The sequence below is a fragment of the Clarias gariepinus genome, chromosome 19 (assembly GCF_024256425.1).
Source record: "Clarias gariepinus isolate MV-2021 ecotype Netherlands chromosome 19, CGAR_prim_01v2, whole genome shotgun sequence".
In the NCBI taxonomy this organism is placed as follows: Eukaryota; Metazoa; Chordata; class Actinopteri; order Siluriformes; family Clariidae; genus Clarias; species Clarias gariepinus.
In genome coordinates this window covers 23,871,139-23,886,818 of record NC_071118.1, presented here as the reverse complement: position 1 = coordinate 23,886,818, position 15,680 = coordinate 23,871,139, and the positions used below count along the sequence as shown (strand labels likewise).

The 15,680-nt window shown below is 36.2% G+C and overlaps 2 protein-coding genes across 2 annotated transcripts in view; both read left to right on the top strand.

Moving 5' to 3' along the window:
* Positions 1-2,683: 2,683 nt before the first annotated feature.
* glulc (glutamate-ammonia ligase (glutamine synthase) c) lies at positions 2,684-3,320 on the top strand. The gene is given in 3 exon segments (XM_053478032.1): positions 2,684-2,746; positions 2,749-3,214; positions 3,217-3,320. Coding segments are annotated over 3 exon segments (633 nt in total).
* Positions 3,321-6,925: 3,605 nt separating this feature from the next.
* The window catches only part of arrdc1b (arrestin domain containing 1b), a 49,803-nt gene continuing 41,048 nt past the window's right edge, over positions 6,926-15,680 (top strand). The window contains exon 1 of the mRNA XM_053478623.1: positions 6,926-7,164. Coding sequence (XP_053334598.1) covers positions 7,047-7,164 — 118 coding nt within the window. The 5' untranslated portion in view covers positions 6,926-7,046. The remainder of the gene's footprint in view (positions 7,165-15,680) is intronic.

Here is a 15,680-nt window from a genome sequence, read left to right as displayed (position 1 = left end):
CCGAATGTGAAAGAACAACATGCAGAGGGTGTCTAGTGCTGAGCGAGTCATCTGTGATCCGAGGAAGGTTTTGCATCATGAACTTGAGTCAGCAGGCTAGTTTTGCATAAATTTCATGAAACATAATGAATTAACAGACAACTAGCTTTGAAAATAGGCATTGAACAATAGAAATCAAGTATACTTACAGTAATATAACTTGAGTATCTATACAACTCAATAGCATTCAAATGCCTAACACAAGTGCTTTTACTCATTTCGCAAATAATTCAGCAACACTAATTCATTCAATTTGACTTTGGCAAACAATATCTTTATCCTTGCTTTGTGCATGGGGGCATTGTCATGCTTGATCAAGTTTTGGCCTCTTAGTTCCAGTAAAGGAAGATGGTAATGCTGAAGCATACAAAGTCATCATGAATAATTGTATTCTTATAAGTTTGTGGCAATAAAGTCAATACAATTAATGCTCCTTTAATGATATCTTTACATTCCATACATTGGAAGACCCGAAACCAGTCTATGATGAATGCATCACACAAAACTGGCTGGACAGAATTTAAAGAAACTTTGCCAGTTCTTCTGCATTTGCCTGCAAGTTAAACCTGCGCCATGAAAAAAATCAAAACATTGAGTAGAAGGGATATTATAAGCAGTTATGTGCCCGATTACATCACAGGATTTTTTTTAAACGAAAATAGCACCTTTTCTCTCGAGGTGGGTGTGTCTATACACATCACTCAACAGAGCCAATCAACCTGTTATTCTGTTTATTTTTAAAACCAGTTTGTCTTGAATGTTCCAAAACCATGGTGCTAATAACAAACAGTAATGTGGAATGCCATTATTTCATATAACACGGGTTTTATGAGCTAAGAGCACATTGCGGTAAAATCAAAAGGTGATTGTGAAGTAGAACTTCAACAATCCTGTAGTAAATGAAAACAGACTTTTTGTTTTAAATGAATGTTATTTTTCTTGTTGATTCTGTTTGAGAAACACTCACGTGAAAGGTGCACATTTCAACAGGGAGTCTATGTGTCCTCCTGAAGGGGTGGAGTCGGTCCATTATGGATGTATAGGCTTAAAATTTATTAATGTGTAAATATTCGATGATTGTGATGAAATAATATCAATTACCAAAGGTGAAATGTAAAATGCTCATTTAGTAACTAATGAGGAGTTACCATTGAAAATGAAGAAGGAGTTGGAAGGTTATAAAGAATCAAAGGACAAAGTTTGGAGAAGAGAGGGTGTATGTTGGACCAGTAGCCAACTTATTTGATATTCTGTTACCTGTTGACTTGTATTATGCACAGTTTCTTTTGTTTTTTTTTCCCCTCTTTTTTTCTTTTGGCCACCTATATTTGATGGACTTTGGTCCTTGTAAAGCTTTTTTGGAAAACCAGTGTCTGAGTAAAAAAGATTTTACTTGGACATTGTTGGAGTCTTTGCTATTTCTTTTTCACTGCCTGTAGCCTTCCACTGACTATCTTATCACAGTGATGTTAGGAAATGTTAAAAAAAAAAAAAAAGCGATATTATGAACAGTTATATGTCAGATTTAATATTGTACTTTAAAATAAGCTGCTTGCTCATACTGATTGGTGTGGCTTTTTTTTTTACACCACAGTCCATATTTAACAGCAGGATCTTAAAATCTTAGAATATTAATAACGTTTCAGTGAGGTCTTCTTTTTAATAATAATAATAATAATAATTATTATTATTATTATTATTATTATTATTATTTAGGTTTATATTAACAAGCTTGTTCTTTTTTCATTAAAACGGATCAAAATAAAAATATATCAGCTTTAGGGTGATATAATAGCTCCACGTAAATTACACCAATTTTTTAAATAATCTCTCAGCGAATCTTTTTTTTTTTTTTACATAATCCTTATTTTCACTTATTTTCACTGCCTACACTTGTCACAGGTGCTGCTATGTTGTCGCCTTTGTCTGTCACCTCTTGGCTAAATAAGGTGCTGTGCTCCCAGTATCTCAGTCTGGATCAGGGTGGGCTCTGTCAGGTCACCTATGTGTGGATGGATGTCTCTGGAGAGGTCCTTGAAGTTATAGGAGCATTGACGGTAACACAAGAAACTAAAATATTTTCTAGACACAAAAAAAAAGGAAAAAAACTAAATTATAGTTATTATATATTATTAGTTGGACAATTTGCATGTACTCTAACATTTTCGGGAAAATAGTGAAATAGAGTAAATACCCATGGCTTTCGCATTTACTATACTCATGCTTGTATTTAAAAAAAGAAGATTTATTGATATATTTTTGGTTGCACAGTGGCTTAGTGTTTAGCACTGTTCTGCAAACCCTAGGGTTGGGGGATCGAATGATACATGTGGTCCTGTGTGTATGGAGTTTACATAATCTCCCCTGTGGTGGTGGTGGAGTTTTCCACAGTGCCAAAACATGCAGCCTAGTAAAAAATTATTTTATTTATATTTATATAAGCTGTTGCTGAGACATGGAATGAATGTATATTATATTGCCAAAAGCATTAGCTTGCCTGCCTTCACATGCATATGAACTTGAGTAACATCCAATTCTTAATCCATTAATGTGATGTTGGCCCACCCTTTGCATCTATAACAGCTTCACCACTTCAGGTAAGGCTTTTCACAGTGTTTAGGAATGTTTTCACCAAACTTGCATAATGCCTTTTAAACATGTGAAAGGTTCAAAGATACACGTTTCTAAACATTTCTTACTGCCTCAATACAGTGGGAGTTCCAGGTGGGTCCATATGAAGGAATTAAAATAGGAGATCACCTGTGTATGGCACGATTCCTACTGCGCAGGGTCTGTAACGATTTTGGCGTAATTGCCACTGTAGACCCCCAAATCCATCCCAGAGTACTGGAATGGATCCATTAGATAAGGGAGGGCTTGAGTGAGTACATGTTTTTCACATGGATATGCAAGCCCAAATCCACTATATTAGAGATATCAAGAATATTCTAGAAAAATTGAGTGTGGCACCTCCAGCACATTTGAGTCTCAGAGCTACATGGTGGTCAGGACAACCAGAGGAGACTCAGAGGCTGTCATGAGACCTCAGCAGCAGTAGATAATTGTAAAGTCAGCATCCACATCCCCCTGCAGTTTAGCCAGGCCAAATATGGATATTTGGAGGATCGCCAGCCTGCCTCCAACTGTGACCCATATGCTGTGACCTGTGCTATTGCTTAATCCTCCGAATGGAGGAAGGGGAAGAAGATATCTTGAATGTTGGTTCTTTGGTTAATGAATCCAACATCATCCAAATGATCAGTGAAGTGATTTTCCTTTGAGCACCCTCCCTTCCTGTGTGTATGCTCATATATAAAAATACCTCTTTTTATATATGAGCATACACACCTATTATAATAGCATGAACTGGTTCTATAACCATTTACTGTAAATCATGACTTGAAAAGGGTCAAATAGTTAAATAATATGAATAAATACATTTTAATGCCTATTTTGTACCGGATGTGAATTCACTGTGGCCATGGAAAAACAACAGATTCATCTTTTCAAAAGCCCTGCACATTATAAACATGTTACCCTTTTACTGATCAGGACAACCAGAGGTGACTCAACAAGATCTGCAGCATTCCCTGACTATTTCAGATATCAATATCCACATCTGTTTACAAGTGGGTTTTTTATGGCCATTTAACAGATAGTAACAATGGGGCATAAGGAACTATTGTAACATAACATGGGGCCATCCAGTGCACAGGCACATTAAGTTTAGTAATCCAAGTGAACAACACCCAAAAATAATAAGAGCCAGACCAGGCACTAGACAGAAACTGCTGTAGTTTCAGAATTCCGTCTCAGCCTTTTGGACCAAGCTAAAAAAAACTTCACCACAATGGTCAAGTTGACTTTACATACCCCCAGCTGTTTTCACAATTTAGAAACTCATTAGTCATATATCATATCAAATATCAAATAATAAAAGTATCAGATTGATACCCTTTGTGGATATACAACCTGAATTCTGAAAAAATTGGGAGTTTTTTTTTAAATTGTAATTAAATGAAAACTAAAAGATTTTTAAATCACATGAGCCAATATTTTATTTATAATACAACAAATGTTTAAACTTAAATTTTTACAATTTTTACAAATTTGATGGCTGCTATAGGTCTTAAAAACAGTTGGAACGAGGTCATGTTTACCATGGTGTAGCGTCTTCTCTTATTTTTTAAAACAGTTTGAAGATGTCTGAGTTTCTGGAGTTTTAATGATGAAATTTGGTCCCATTCCTGCCTGATATAGGTTTCCAGCTTCTGAAGAGTTTGTGGTCGACTTTAACATATTTTTCGTTTATTTATGCGCCAAAGGTTCTCTATAGTTGAAAGTTCTGGACTACAGGCAGGGCAATTGAGCACCTGGACTCTTCTACTATGAAGCCACACTGTTGTAATAGCTGCAGTATGTGGTTTTGCAGTGTCCTGCTGAAATACACAAGGCCTGAGATTAGAAATGATTTGAAATGTTTGCTGATAACTTGCTGAAAGGTCTCCCTCCTCTTTAGCCAAGAGGTCATGGCATCCGTGATTTCCAACAAAAATGTCAAATTTGGAATTGTCTGCCCATAGAACACTTTTCCATTTTGAATCAGTCCATTTTAAATGAGTCTTGGCCCACAGAACACGATGGCGCTTCCCAATGGCCGTCCCCGTCCCAATTCATTTAGTGGATAAAAGTGTCAAATTTAAACATTTGTTATGTTCTCTATGTTCTATTATGAAAAAATATTGGCTCACGTCATTTGAAAATCTTTAAGTTTTTATTTTATTTAAAAAAAAAAACGTCCCAACTTTTCTGGAATTTGGGTTTTATAGCTATATATATAAACTAGTTCTGTTTTGCTGCCAATATGCTTGCTTAGGCTTACTAATGAAAAGTAAAAGAGCAGAAAAACATAAAATTATTGATTCTTAATAAAGCTATGGGGTAAAGATTGAAAAAAATTTTTTCGTATGGGTGTACTGTATGTATAAAACTCCATCACATAGCAAATTTCACCAGGGGGCAGCACATTTAAGCAGTGAATCTTGAGAACCACAAATCATAAAAAACAAGCTGCAGTGTCTATTAATAATTTAAAAAAATATTAAAGTATTGTCTAGGGTATCATGGGTAAAGTCTCTATTCCTACAGCAAACAAAAAGAACCAGATCAGTTTGTGGTCTAATTGTATTGACAGCTAGTTGTTTGAACAAATATAATTTTTTTCAGCTGAACATTTAAGTTGTGCGTACTACATATCAGCATACACACAAATACATATCTGTCTATCTAAATTAAGAGTTAGTGTCTCAATTTGACCAGAAGTACATGTGCAAATGCAATTTCTGATTATATTTCTACACACTATGATTGTGAATGATTGCACTGTGTTTATAACAACTGATGAATATATGTTTAACTGTAGTGGTTGGTGGGCTTGATTATGTACTGCTACCTTCTGACATGTCAGTAGGCCAGAAATTGTAATAAAGTTAAACAAACAAGGTTTTGTACAGTCTGGGTCAGATAAAATCAGAAATTGGCCTCCGGTGAGGATTAAACTCTCTCTTTTCTTTTTATCCTATCCTCACAGGATGTTTGTGAAGGGTGCTGGAGATTATAACCCTTCAGAATTATAAATGCCTGCGGATGACATGAATTAGTTCTGTGCTCCCTTGGCTCAAACCGAATTGGACTACATAAACCAGGCCTAGCTGCAGAGACAAACTGTAGCTGTCAGCATGCCCATGAAACTGGAAAATGTTCACAGAAGGAAAACAAAAACCATAAATAAGAGAGCGTTAAAAATCCATCGTCATCATTTCATTTACTCATAATAATGACATGTAGTGTCAAGTGTTCTGGTTTGTTGCAAACGAGTAAAGTTATGGGTCAGAAAGAAATATTTTATTTCTAATTATTGTGTTGCATTACTACATTCTTAGAATAATAAATTGAGCAGCAGCTCCCAAACTTAAGTCCATGAAGCAAGGCCAGACAGTTAATGATTTTTTAAGATAGTTACATAAAGCACAAATCACAAATTGACACTACAAACATTATTATATTTATTGATGAGCACTCACAGTTATTAGCCGGTTACGTTTGTCACTTCTGTTAAATGGATTTAATACTAACTTCAACAACTCACAAACAAATAGGTCTATAAACAATGCCAACCTAGACCTAATGTGTTCTGCTGGTAAAATAATTATGCAATAGAAATATCTCAAACGCTAAGAAATAGCAAGATATTATTGTACACATTTAATGAATAGAATATTTTATTAGTTAAAAATTATTCATTAACATAAATTAAAACAAAACAAAATAATCATCAGGGTCAGTCGGAGGCTTAGTGGTTAGATCTTAGTGCATGTTCTTGGTGGGTTTTCACTGGGTATTCCAGTTTCCTCCCACAGACAAACAGATTAGGCTAATCGACGTTCCCAAATTGCCTGTAGTTTGTGAATGAGGGGAAAGTGTGTGTGTGTTTGTGTGTGCGCACTGTGATTAACTGACAACCAGTTCATGCTCTAGGACATACATGTAGAAAATTTGTACACCCCCTTACCCCCCAATCACCCCAGACCTCCCAAAATATTTTTCTGTCACATTTGCAGCTGAACTAGGAACCATATGGAACGCAAATATTTGCACCCAGCTTAGCTGTATACCGAGAGACTGCTTACTATATTATAATGTAATCCTTGACTATGTTATATTGTATTGTTTATTAACAAATAGTGCTGCATAGGCAAATTAAAAGGGCCTGCACTGTGAACGCGCTTCCCTATACTCGGTGATGACGTCACACAGAGACGTGCGTATGTGTGTGTGTGTGTGTGTGTGTGTGTGAGAGAGAGAGAGAGAGAGAGTGAGCGCGCGCGCGAGAGAGAGAGAGAGGTGGGAAGGCTGCAGGTGGACGTCACGCGAGCCTTCGCCGTCAACCGCACGGATCTAGCCGAATCTCACGCGCTGTGCCTCGCGAGCTGAGCGGCACCGAGACGATGGGCAAGCTGCAGGAATTCGAAATCACTTTCAACCACAACAAAGTGGTGTACAGCCCGGGAGAGACGGTTTCGGGAACGCTGAGGATCATCACCGCCAATTCGCTGCAGTACAAGGGTGAGCGGCTGCGCGCGCGCCCGGGCAATGCACTGGTTAGAAAATCGGAATTGTGACGAGGATATACGTGTATATATATTTAACATATCACGATTGTCAGACTTTAGATCAACAAAAAAAAACCAACTCAGTTTGGCGTGCTGAGCTTTCCGCTTCGTGTCATCTCATTTATTTACTTTATTTCATTCCGAATCCGCTCATTCTTCAGGTTTTACGCATATGGAGATCACACATGTTCATCTTTTTTGTCTTGTGTTGTTTTCAGTGAAATGGTTTTGACCCTCCTAATTATTATTATTTTTTTATTTCTGCTCAGAGCTTCTGATCGACAAGGAAGTCGGGTGTGTTTGTAGTAGAGAGTAATACAGCCAGCAGCATGATATCATAGGAAAACAATCAAAGATAGGGTTCACCATAACACCATGCATGAACTTACAGTATTAATGTTACCATCCCATAGCTGATTATTTTCTTATTTCTGGCAGCATTTTATATTTGTTACTCTACAGCAAGCGATTATTAACTTCATTTACTAGTTTATTTATAAATTAATAAACTGTCAAATCTAGTTAAAGTTATAGTTCATGTTATGGAACATCTGCAGGAAGGGATAGTAAATGACTAGTCAGTAAGATAGATGTTGATAAGATTAAAAAACACTGTGAGTGACGGGTTGTCGAAAATGCAGGGAAAAAAACTGTGCTGTCCTGGAAAACTCATTGACCATTCTGATTGATAGCACTGACACTGGAGACTCCTTTCCTTCGAACGCTTCACCACATCATCATTGACTGTACATCTTTGTTAAATAACTGAGTTAGCATTGGTAGCATTCTTATCTTTGTTAAGTGCGGTGCAGTCACTGTGGGCATGCTGTTACCATGAGCTTGGACTTTAGCTAATAATTATATATTCATTTATTTACGGTTAAACATGTCACTAGAATGAAAACATTTGTTTTATTATGTTTAAAGAGTGATAACACTTGCATAACCTGCAAGCTATAAAGCAGTTTTAAGCCCTTTCTTCGGTTTGATGAATAACCGAAGTTCATTAAAGTTTAAGTTCATTAAAATTTCTAGGTTAACTAGAATCTGCTATACACATCACAATGTGCGTTAATTTGAGCTGAACACGTGATTGAAAATTATCAAATTCTTAATTCATGAATTTAGCAGTGCTTCTTTGTCTATAGCTAAAATATTTAAAGATTGTTTGTCACAGTCTTCTTGTTTTCAGTTTGAAGATTTCAGTGTTTAAGCATACCTAAACATGTTTTTTAACCTAGTGAGGTGATTTAGCTGTGTTTAAGTTGGCATGTTATCAAGCTGTACATCACTCTGACTCGTTAGGACAGGAATTTATAACCTCTGGCTTCTAACAGAAGCTTAATACTTTCCAACTTAAAACTTTCCAACTTGACCCATGTGAAAAATGTTTGTAAAAATGGGTATCTCCAATGACATTCACAAAACAGGCACAAGCTGTAGGTTACTTCTTGAAAAATGCTTGAGTTAGAACATATTGTCTGTGATGTGAGCGATGTATAATTTACATTAGAAAAGTCAGAATTACGTCTAGAGTCTGAGATTTTATATTTGTTAAGGTCTCAAATGAGCTCTGTTTATGTAAGCAAAGGCTTATAGCGTGAATGTTAACCACTTAAAGCACTAGATTGATGAAGGACATTGTATATTGTGTAATTTAAACAAAAGATTTAGCTGAGATTGATTGAATCGTTTTTATTTTTCAAGCATTTAAAAAGCAGCTGATCGTACACTAGTAGTGTTAGGTGCTACAGGTAGTTTTGTTTATTTTAACCTATTTTTAGTCAGGTAGTCATTTACTAATTCTGTTTACACTGTTGGCATGTGCTAGTGTGTTATTAGTGCTGTTTACTTTAAGCTATTAGTCTTAGCTTCTGAAGTTCGAAGTGTTAAGCCCAATAACCACTTGTACAACTTTTGTTACACGGTTTCAAAAAGATGGCTTGCTCTGGCTAAGACACACTCTGACGTCATTAGCTACGGCATAGCAATAATGCGTCAGGGCAAGGTTAAGGCAAAACACAGCAATGAAAAAGTCAGTCGTTTTAAATAAGCCAAGGATAACGATGATTCTATACACAAGTATGTCGATTTGTACAGAGAGCCGGCGAGAATTGACAAGTTCTGTGTAATGTATAATAAAAAGCATATTCTGTATATTACAATGGGTGTTCATGTCAAACCTGTTAAAACTTACTTTATTTCTCTATGCGATCTTCTGCTACACTAATGCACTAACAACAGCATTTCATTAGCGCTTGGATACCATCACGGTAGAAAGTTTTTTTCGTGTGTCAGTGCCATGATCAGACTGCCTGCTTTATCTCTTAAATGCTGGCCTCTCAGGAACTCCTTGAATGACACAAGCATGTGGAAATTTCTTAGAGCGAGGTCAGGACTGTACGGGGGATGTGACAACAACACCCAGCCATGACCTTTAATGTGCACGTGGTGTTTAATTTCATTGTGTTTGTACCATTCAAATACTTTACTATGGTTAAGGGTCTCATCACCACTTATCCAACTCCTTAACTCTTTAACTCTTCAGTAAATGTCAATTAGTTTTATGCCCTAATTCATGAGAAATTTTATCACAAGTCCTGGTTTAACTTAAACAAACCTCACACATAAAGTGCTCTGAGTGAATATCATTGATGGTAAAGCACAACTTTTTTGTTGTGAAAATTGGTTAAGTGGAAACTGGGGTTAAGCCTGATGTTTTAAGATTGCCTGTTATTAGTGTTACTATGTTTTTGTTTTTGTTAGAGTGTTTATTTTATTTGTGTTTGGAGATGAAAAAGACTAGCATCATTTGCAATACAAAAATAGCAATAATACTGTCTTTTGATTTGCCACTCGTGCATAGAAGTTTGACAATTAATTAAACATGCTGCAGCAAGTCTGATCCATGTGATAAATGCTTTGATGAGGTATGCAGTAACTGTCTCTACACTACAAACAGGGAAGCTTAAGTTTCTACTCTCTCCCTTCCTTTTCTCGGTTTAGTACAGATTAGTTTGTTTGGGAAAATAGGTAATTATTTTTAAACCCCAAAAATTAAGATTTTTTAGAACAATAAATTTATGATAAAAAAAGAGAAGTGAGAATGTTCTCATACGTGACGTATAAGCATAAAACATGTCATCAGGAAAACACCGACACGATTAGATAGGGTGGGGCAGTGGAAACTTTAAGCTACAGATAGTGTGTTTTGTTGTGTTTTGTTTAAATAGGATTATTGTGCAGTTTAGAGACAAAGCATTAGATTACAGGGTAGAGTATTAATTTTAGGGGAACTGGTAAATTTCACCATTTCCTGGTGAAGGAAATAAACTTTTAACAAAACGTCATCAGCTTACATTTTATTCTCTTTGTATGTGCATGTTAGTGAAAAACTTGTGTCCCTTTGGAGCTTATTTGGCACCAGTGCGCAGCCTGCCTAACTAGCCCTTTGTTCTAGACGGTGAAAATAGGGAAACAATACCACCCTAACCAGCATTAGGATTGTTGATGCGTTCTGTGCTTCTTTTTGCAGAAGAGCAAGAAATAAATTTGCATTAGTACTCAGTAGTGGCCATAAAATATGTATATAAGACAATGGAAAAAGTATCAGTGGGTTGAGCTTGACATGAAATATATATATTTTTTAATACTGTGATGCTTAAGTAATGCTTTATCTGTGATTGATGTTCTTTTTTTAATCACACTTTGCCTGCTAGAGTTATGTTAGTGCTATTAAGACTTTAAGTCCTGCCCGGTCACAACAAGTTTCTGTAATACATTTTGTTTTCTTTCAGACAGGCAGCATAAATCAAGAAGCCGAGTTGCAACCTGATCTGAATATTTCATGCACGCTCCTCTTTTTTAAAAGCAGCAGACCTGCACATAACACTACCTTAAGTAACTTTTAATGTTACACCACAGCACTGTTGAATCCCTTGATTGGTCAGGAGGTGTCGATGAATTTTCTATAGTGGCAGCTTTCTGAAAGGAAACATTTATTTTACATCTCAGGTTTCAGTGCATGGTCAGGAAGTTTCCCGGCACAGCCGATGTTTCAGAGCAGTAATTTCTGTCTTCTGTTTTTTCCTCTCTGGCTGTGTTTTTTTTTTTTTTTTTTTACTTGATATAAGAGAATAAAACAGAGACTGGTAAAGGAACAACTGGTTGTATGTGATATTGTGTGCGACAACAGGAACTGACTCCTTCCACACAAAGAAACTCTCTCTCAAAAACACTGCTGTTTATAATATTGTAATCCTTGGGAAATGTCTTTGGTTTAAAATGACTAAAACACATTGGAACATACTGTCATTTTCCAGTACAATACATCAGCATTTTTGTAGATATGAAGTAAAGGTGCTAAACTTCTGCTAGCATTGCTTACTTTAAGCTAGCATTGTTAACCTTTAGCTAGTTGCTGTTTAACTAAAGTTTATTTCGAGCTTGCTGTGTTAATCTGTTGGGCTTGTAGTGTTCAGTGAGGTAAATGATAAGTAAGCAGTGGTTACTTTCTGCTGATGGTCTTAGCTTGTTGCTAGATTTTACTTCAGAGTAGCACTGCCAGTTAGCAGCGCTAGTATTAATTGTGCTAGCATTTAAAATATTTAAATAAAAGAATAAAGTGATTTACAGGACAAACAAAGAAACAAAATAAAAACAATTGTAGTTATCTTATTTCTGCTAAAATGCATAATAACAGTTATTAGTATGGTGTGAAAGAGTTACAAACATCATTGCAGGCAAATTAGCTTCTTTGCAACCAGAGCCAAATGCTAACTATTAATAGAATGACTTTGCACATTTCTTTGATAGGAAAGTTCAGAAAAGCAAGTTCAACAACTGTCTTTAACTGTCACTTATACGTGAGGTAAAATTTTTTACCATGGTATAGATATCATGGGATTCTTATGATACCTGTATCACGGTATTTTTTTGATAGTACCATGGTACTTATTTATATATTATATAGTACATGTACCACTCTATGATACAGTATGTGTTTCTACCATGGTACATACTTTGGTACAATGGTACATGTATAGTATGTGCTGTAGCATAGTACTATGGAAAAAGTACCAGGATACTGTTACAAATATGTCATACATGTTCATGTACCACAATGGTATTAATTATATAGTAACCTACTGTTTTACCTGTTGCGTTGCCCTCCAGTGGTTATTACACAATACCGTGGTACTTGTTGGGTACCATAGTGTCTACCAAAGTTCAGCAGGTAACTAATATTGTACTGCCTGTACTATATCATTTTAGTAATAGTAAAAAATCTACCATAGTAAAACATTCTTATAGGACATGTAGTAGATAAAATTAGCTAGTTTTCCATTAAATATGATTTAGAAAACCCATTCACTGGTGTACAGGAAAGGGTTACAGGCTGAAAGACAGCAGCATCTCCACTTTCAAACTTTTCCCTGTGTGACTCCTAAAGAGTAAGTAATTTCTGCCCTAAAAAGGTATAATTTCAAATTCTACTGAAAATGACAATCCTATTTTATCCTAGCCATGTATTTATCTTCTCATTAGATCAAGCTGGTAATCCAGCAATTTTTTTTTTTTTATACCACCATGAAGGCTTTTTAAAAAAGCACTCTGAAAACGTATCTGCACAGAATAGCAAGCGTGTTGTGTTTTTTTTCTTTCAGACATCCGTCACTAGGCGGTAAATTACCTTTTCAACAGTGTGAGTAAGTGTGAGTGTGTGTGCGCGTCATCTAAAGATGTGTCTGACTGGCTGCTTCCAGGTCAGCGAGACAGTACTGTAAATAAGAGAAAGGGGATAGAAATGTTCCAGTGGAAAAAAAAAGGTCTCTCTGACGTTATGTCATGTCTTGTCTAGATTGTTAATACATCCTGCATAGGGTATTATAACCTTTTCATGTAACACCTTCCTGATAACAGTATTCATGCTTAAACTGACAAACCCAAGGCCTAAAATGACCTTGTGCATAATGGCACTTCTCAGTTACACATCCTGACAGTAGGCTAGGCAACAGCTGCAAAGAGAGTTGCTTAAGAGGAAGTGTGTGTATTTGTGTGTATGTGTGTGTATGTATGTGTGTGTATGTGTGTGTGTGTATGTGTGTATGTGTATGTGTGTGTGTGTGTGTGTATGTATGTGTGTGTGTGTGTTTATAGAGCTTAGAAAGGGAACTGTCATACCTTTTTTTTTACCCTATATGTATCACTCATTTGATTCACTGCCTGTGCAGGCACTCATTGCTTACTAAACATTGTGCTCATTCACTGTTCACATGTGATTTGGCCAGATGCAAGTCTTTTACTCAACTTAAACCCCAACGATTTACCAACAAATTGCTATTTTTATATTGATATTTAATTATGATATGTAATTGATATTTATTTATCAGTGGGCAGTTTCATGCAAATGTTGTAGGGTGACCCAGAGAAACACTATTCTGTGTTTAAGACAAATATGCCACTTTTACGGACCACTTATAAATGGTTCAATCAACGGAAAATATCCCCTCATCTTGAAACTTTAACTTCTCACCTTAGGTTGGGGTGGTGTGGCATGGTGGTGTAGCGGTTGCCACCGTGGCCTCGCCCCTCCAAGTTTTAAAGGTTTTGAGTGCCATGTGTTCATGGAATTTGCATGTTCTCCCCATGCTTGGTGTTCTCTGGGTATTTCAAAGTAAAGCTGCACGATCTCATTTCTAAATGACGGCAGTTCAATTGCGTGTATTTCCCTGCATTCAGATCACGCAGCATTCACAAGTTCACTTGTTTACTTGACAACAGTTCCGGATTGCTGTATCAGATTGATCAACTCAATCACTTTTCATCTCTCTTTTTCATTTATGGCGTTCTGCTGTCACTCACATGACATGTAACAAGGAGGTGGAGCTAAACATGCTAACCAGATATCAGGAGTTGGGTTGTATGCTGTTAGTTTCACGCTCAAACTATATTTCCTGCGCCTGCTCAATATCACAACACTCTGCTCTGAATTTCATCCAATCATAAGCTTTTTTTTTTTTTTTTACATTCTGATGACCTGTTTCTGATTAACTCCTTTAATGCTTTATGTTTCCACACAGTTTGTATACAGTAGGTGTGTCAAACACCTATGCCGTGTGACTCGCGGTGAGACGTGGTGTTTTTTATCAATTGTTGCGGTTATCATGGCATAAGTTGATTATGCATCTGTTTTATTTTTTATCACTATGTGGTAAATGTTTCTCACACACACATGCTAAAAACAAATGCCTACTACTGTCTGATCAGAGACAGGCACCTGCATTTCTAATTGGGCTATAACTTAAAGTATTAGATAATTAAAGCTGCTGTGTTGATTTGACCTGTTACACAGAGACTCTGAAAACAGAGCGAAAGCAACAGAGGAGTATACTGGAAGTGTGTTAAGACTAAGCAATAAACCCTGTGACAACAATAAATTATACACTGTAAACTATGTATTTAATACTACCCAACACTGTTACATTTACCTTATGCTGATAATAATAATAATAATAAGATAAATTAACATGCTGATGAAGTTCTGTAGTTGTCCGAGTGTCCAAAATGCACAAGTGCTAGTTATTTTTGTGTATAAATAATCTTCTATTTATGGTTGACAACTTTTCACTTTATTTACATCAAAATAGGGACGGGTGACTTTAGTTTTAATACAAGCGACTTGAAAGTCCTGTGCAGACAACAATTTTTTTTTTAAGTGCAATTAATGTTTTTTGATGGATGAGCGAGAATCAGGTGAGAGAATCGTGATTTCAATTCCCATGAAGAAAAATCGTGATTTTTCACATTTTGTCAAGAATCGTGTAGCCCTACTCCAAAGACATGCAGAGTATGCCAATTAGGATTTTCAAATTGGCCATAGTGTGTAAGTGTGTATTCAGGTTGTGCCCTTGGACTTGGAGAGAAAGCGTTATAGAGAATGAAAGGATAAACTTAGTGTAGTATTCTCCGCCACCAGAGGTGATGTTATATTAACTTGGCTGCTCATATAGCTAAGTTTTAAGTCAGGAAATGACATTGTTACAACTGCCATGTTACTACTTACAAGATGCTGGAAATGTAGAAATATTTCCTGTTATCACTTCCATTTTTAATAGCTAGAAGGATGTGTTTCTTTTATATAGCCTCTCTTCTCTTTAACAGCATTTTTAAAACTCTGACAGCGGAGACTCCTACTATACATGTTAAATAATCGAACCATAGCAACATTTCTGTGGTTTCCTTTTATAAATAACCTATTTCAAATTTTTTTTATATTATGTTTCTCATGTCCTGTTTGTTGTAGAACATAGATCAGGAAAAATCTAAAACAGAAGTCAGATTTGAAATCTTAAGTCCAGATGTGAATTTGGGCAAGACATCTGGGACAGATGGAATTGGGTGGAGTGAAATTCACATCCGACCACCACAATTATGGAATGTATCTCCAAACGTGTGACTCATGCTGCC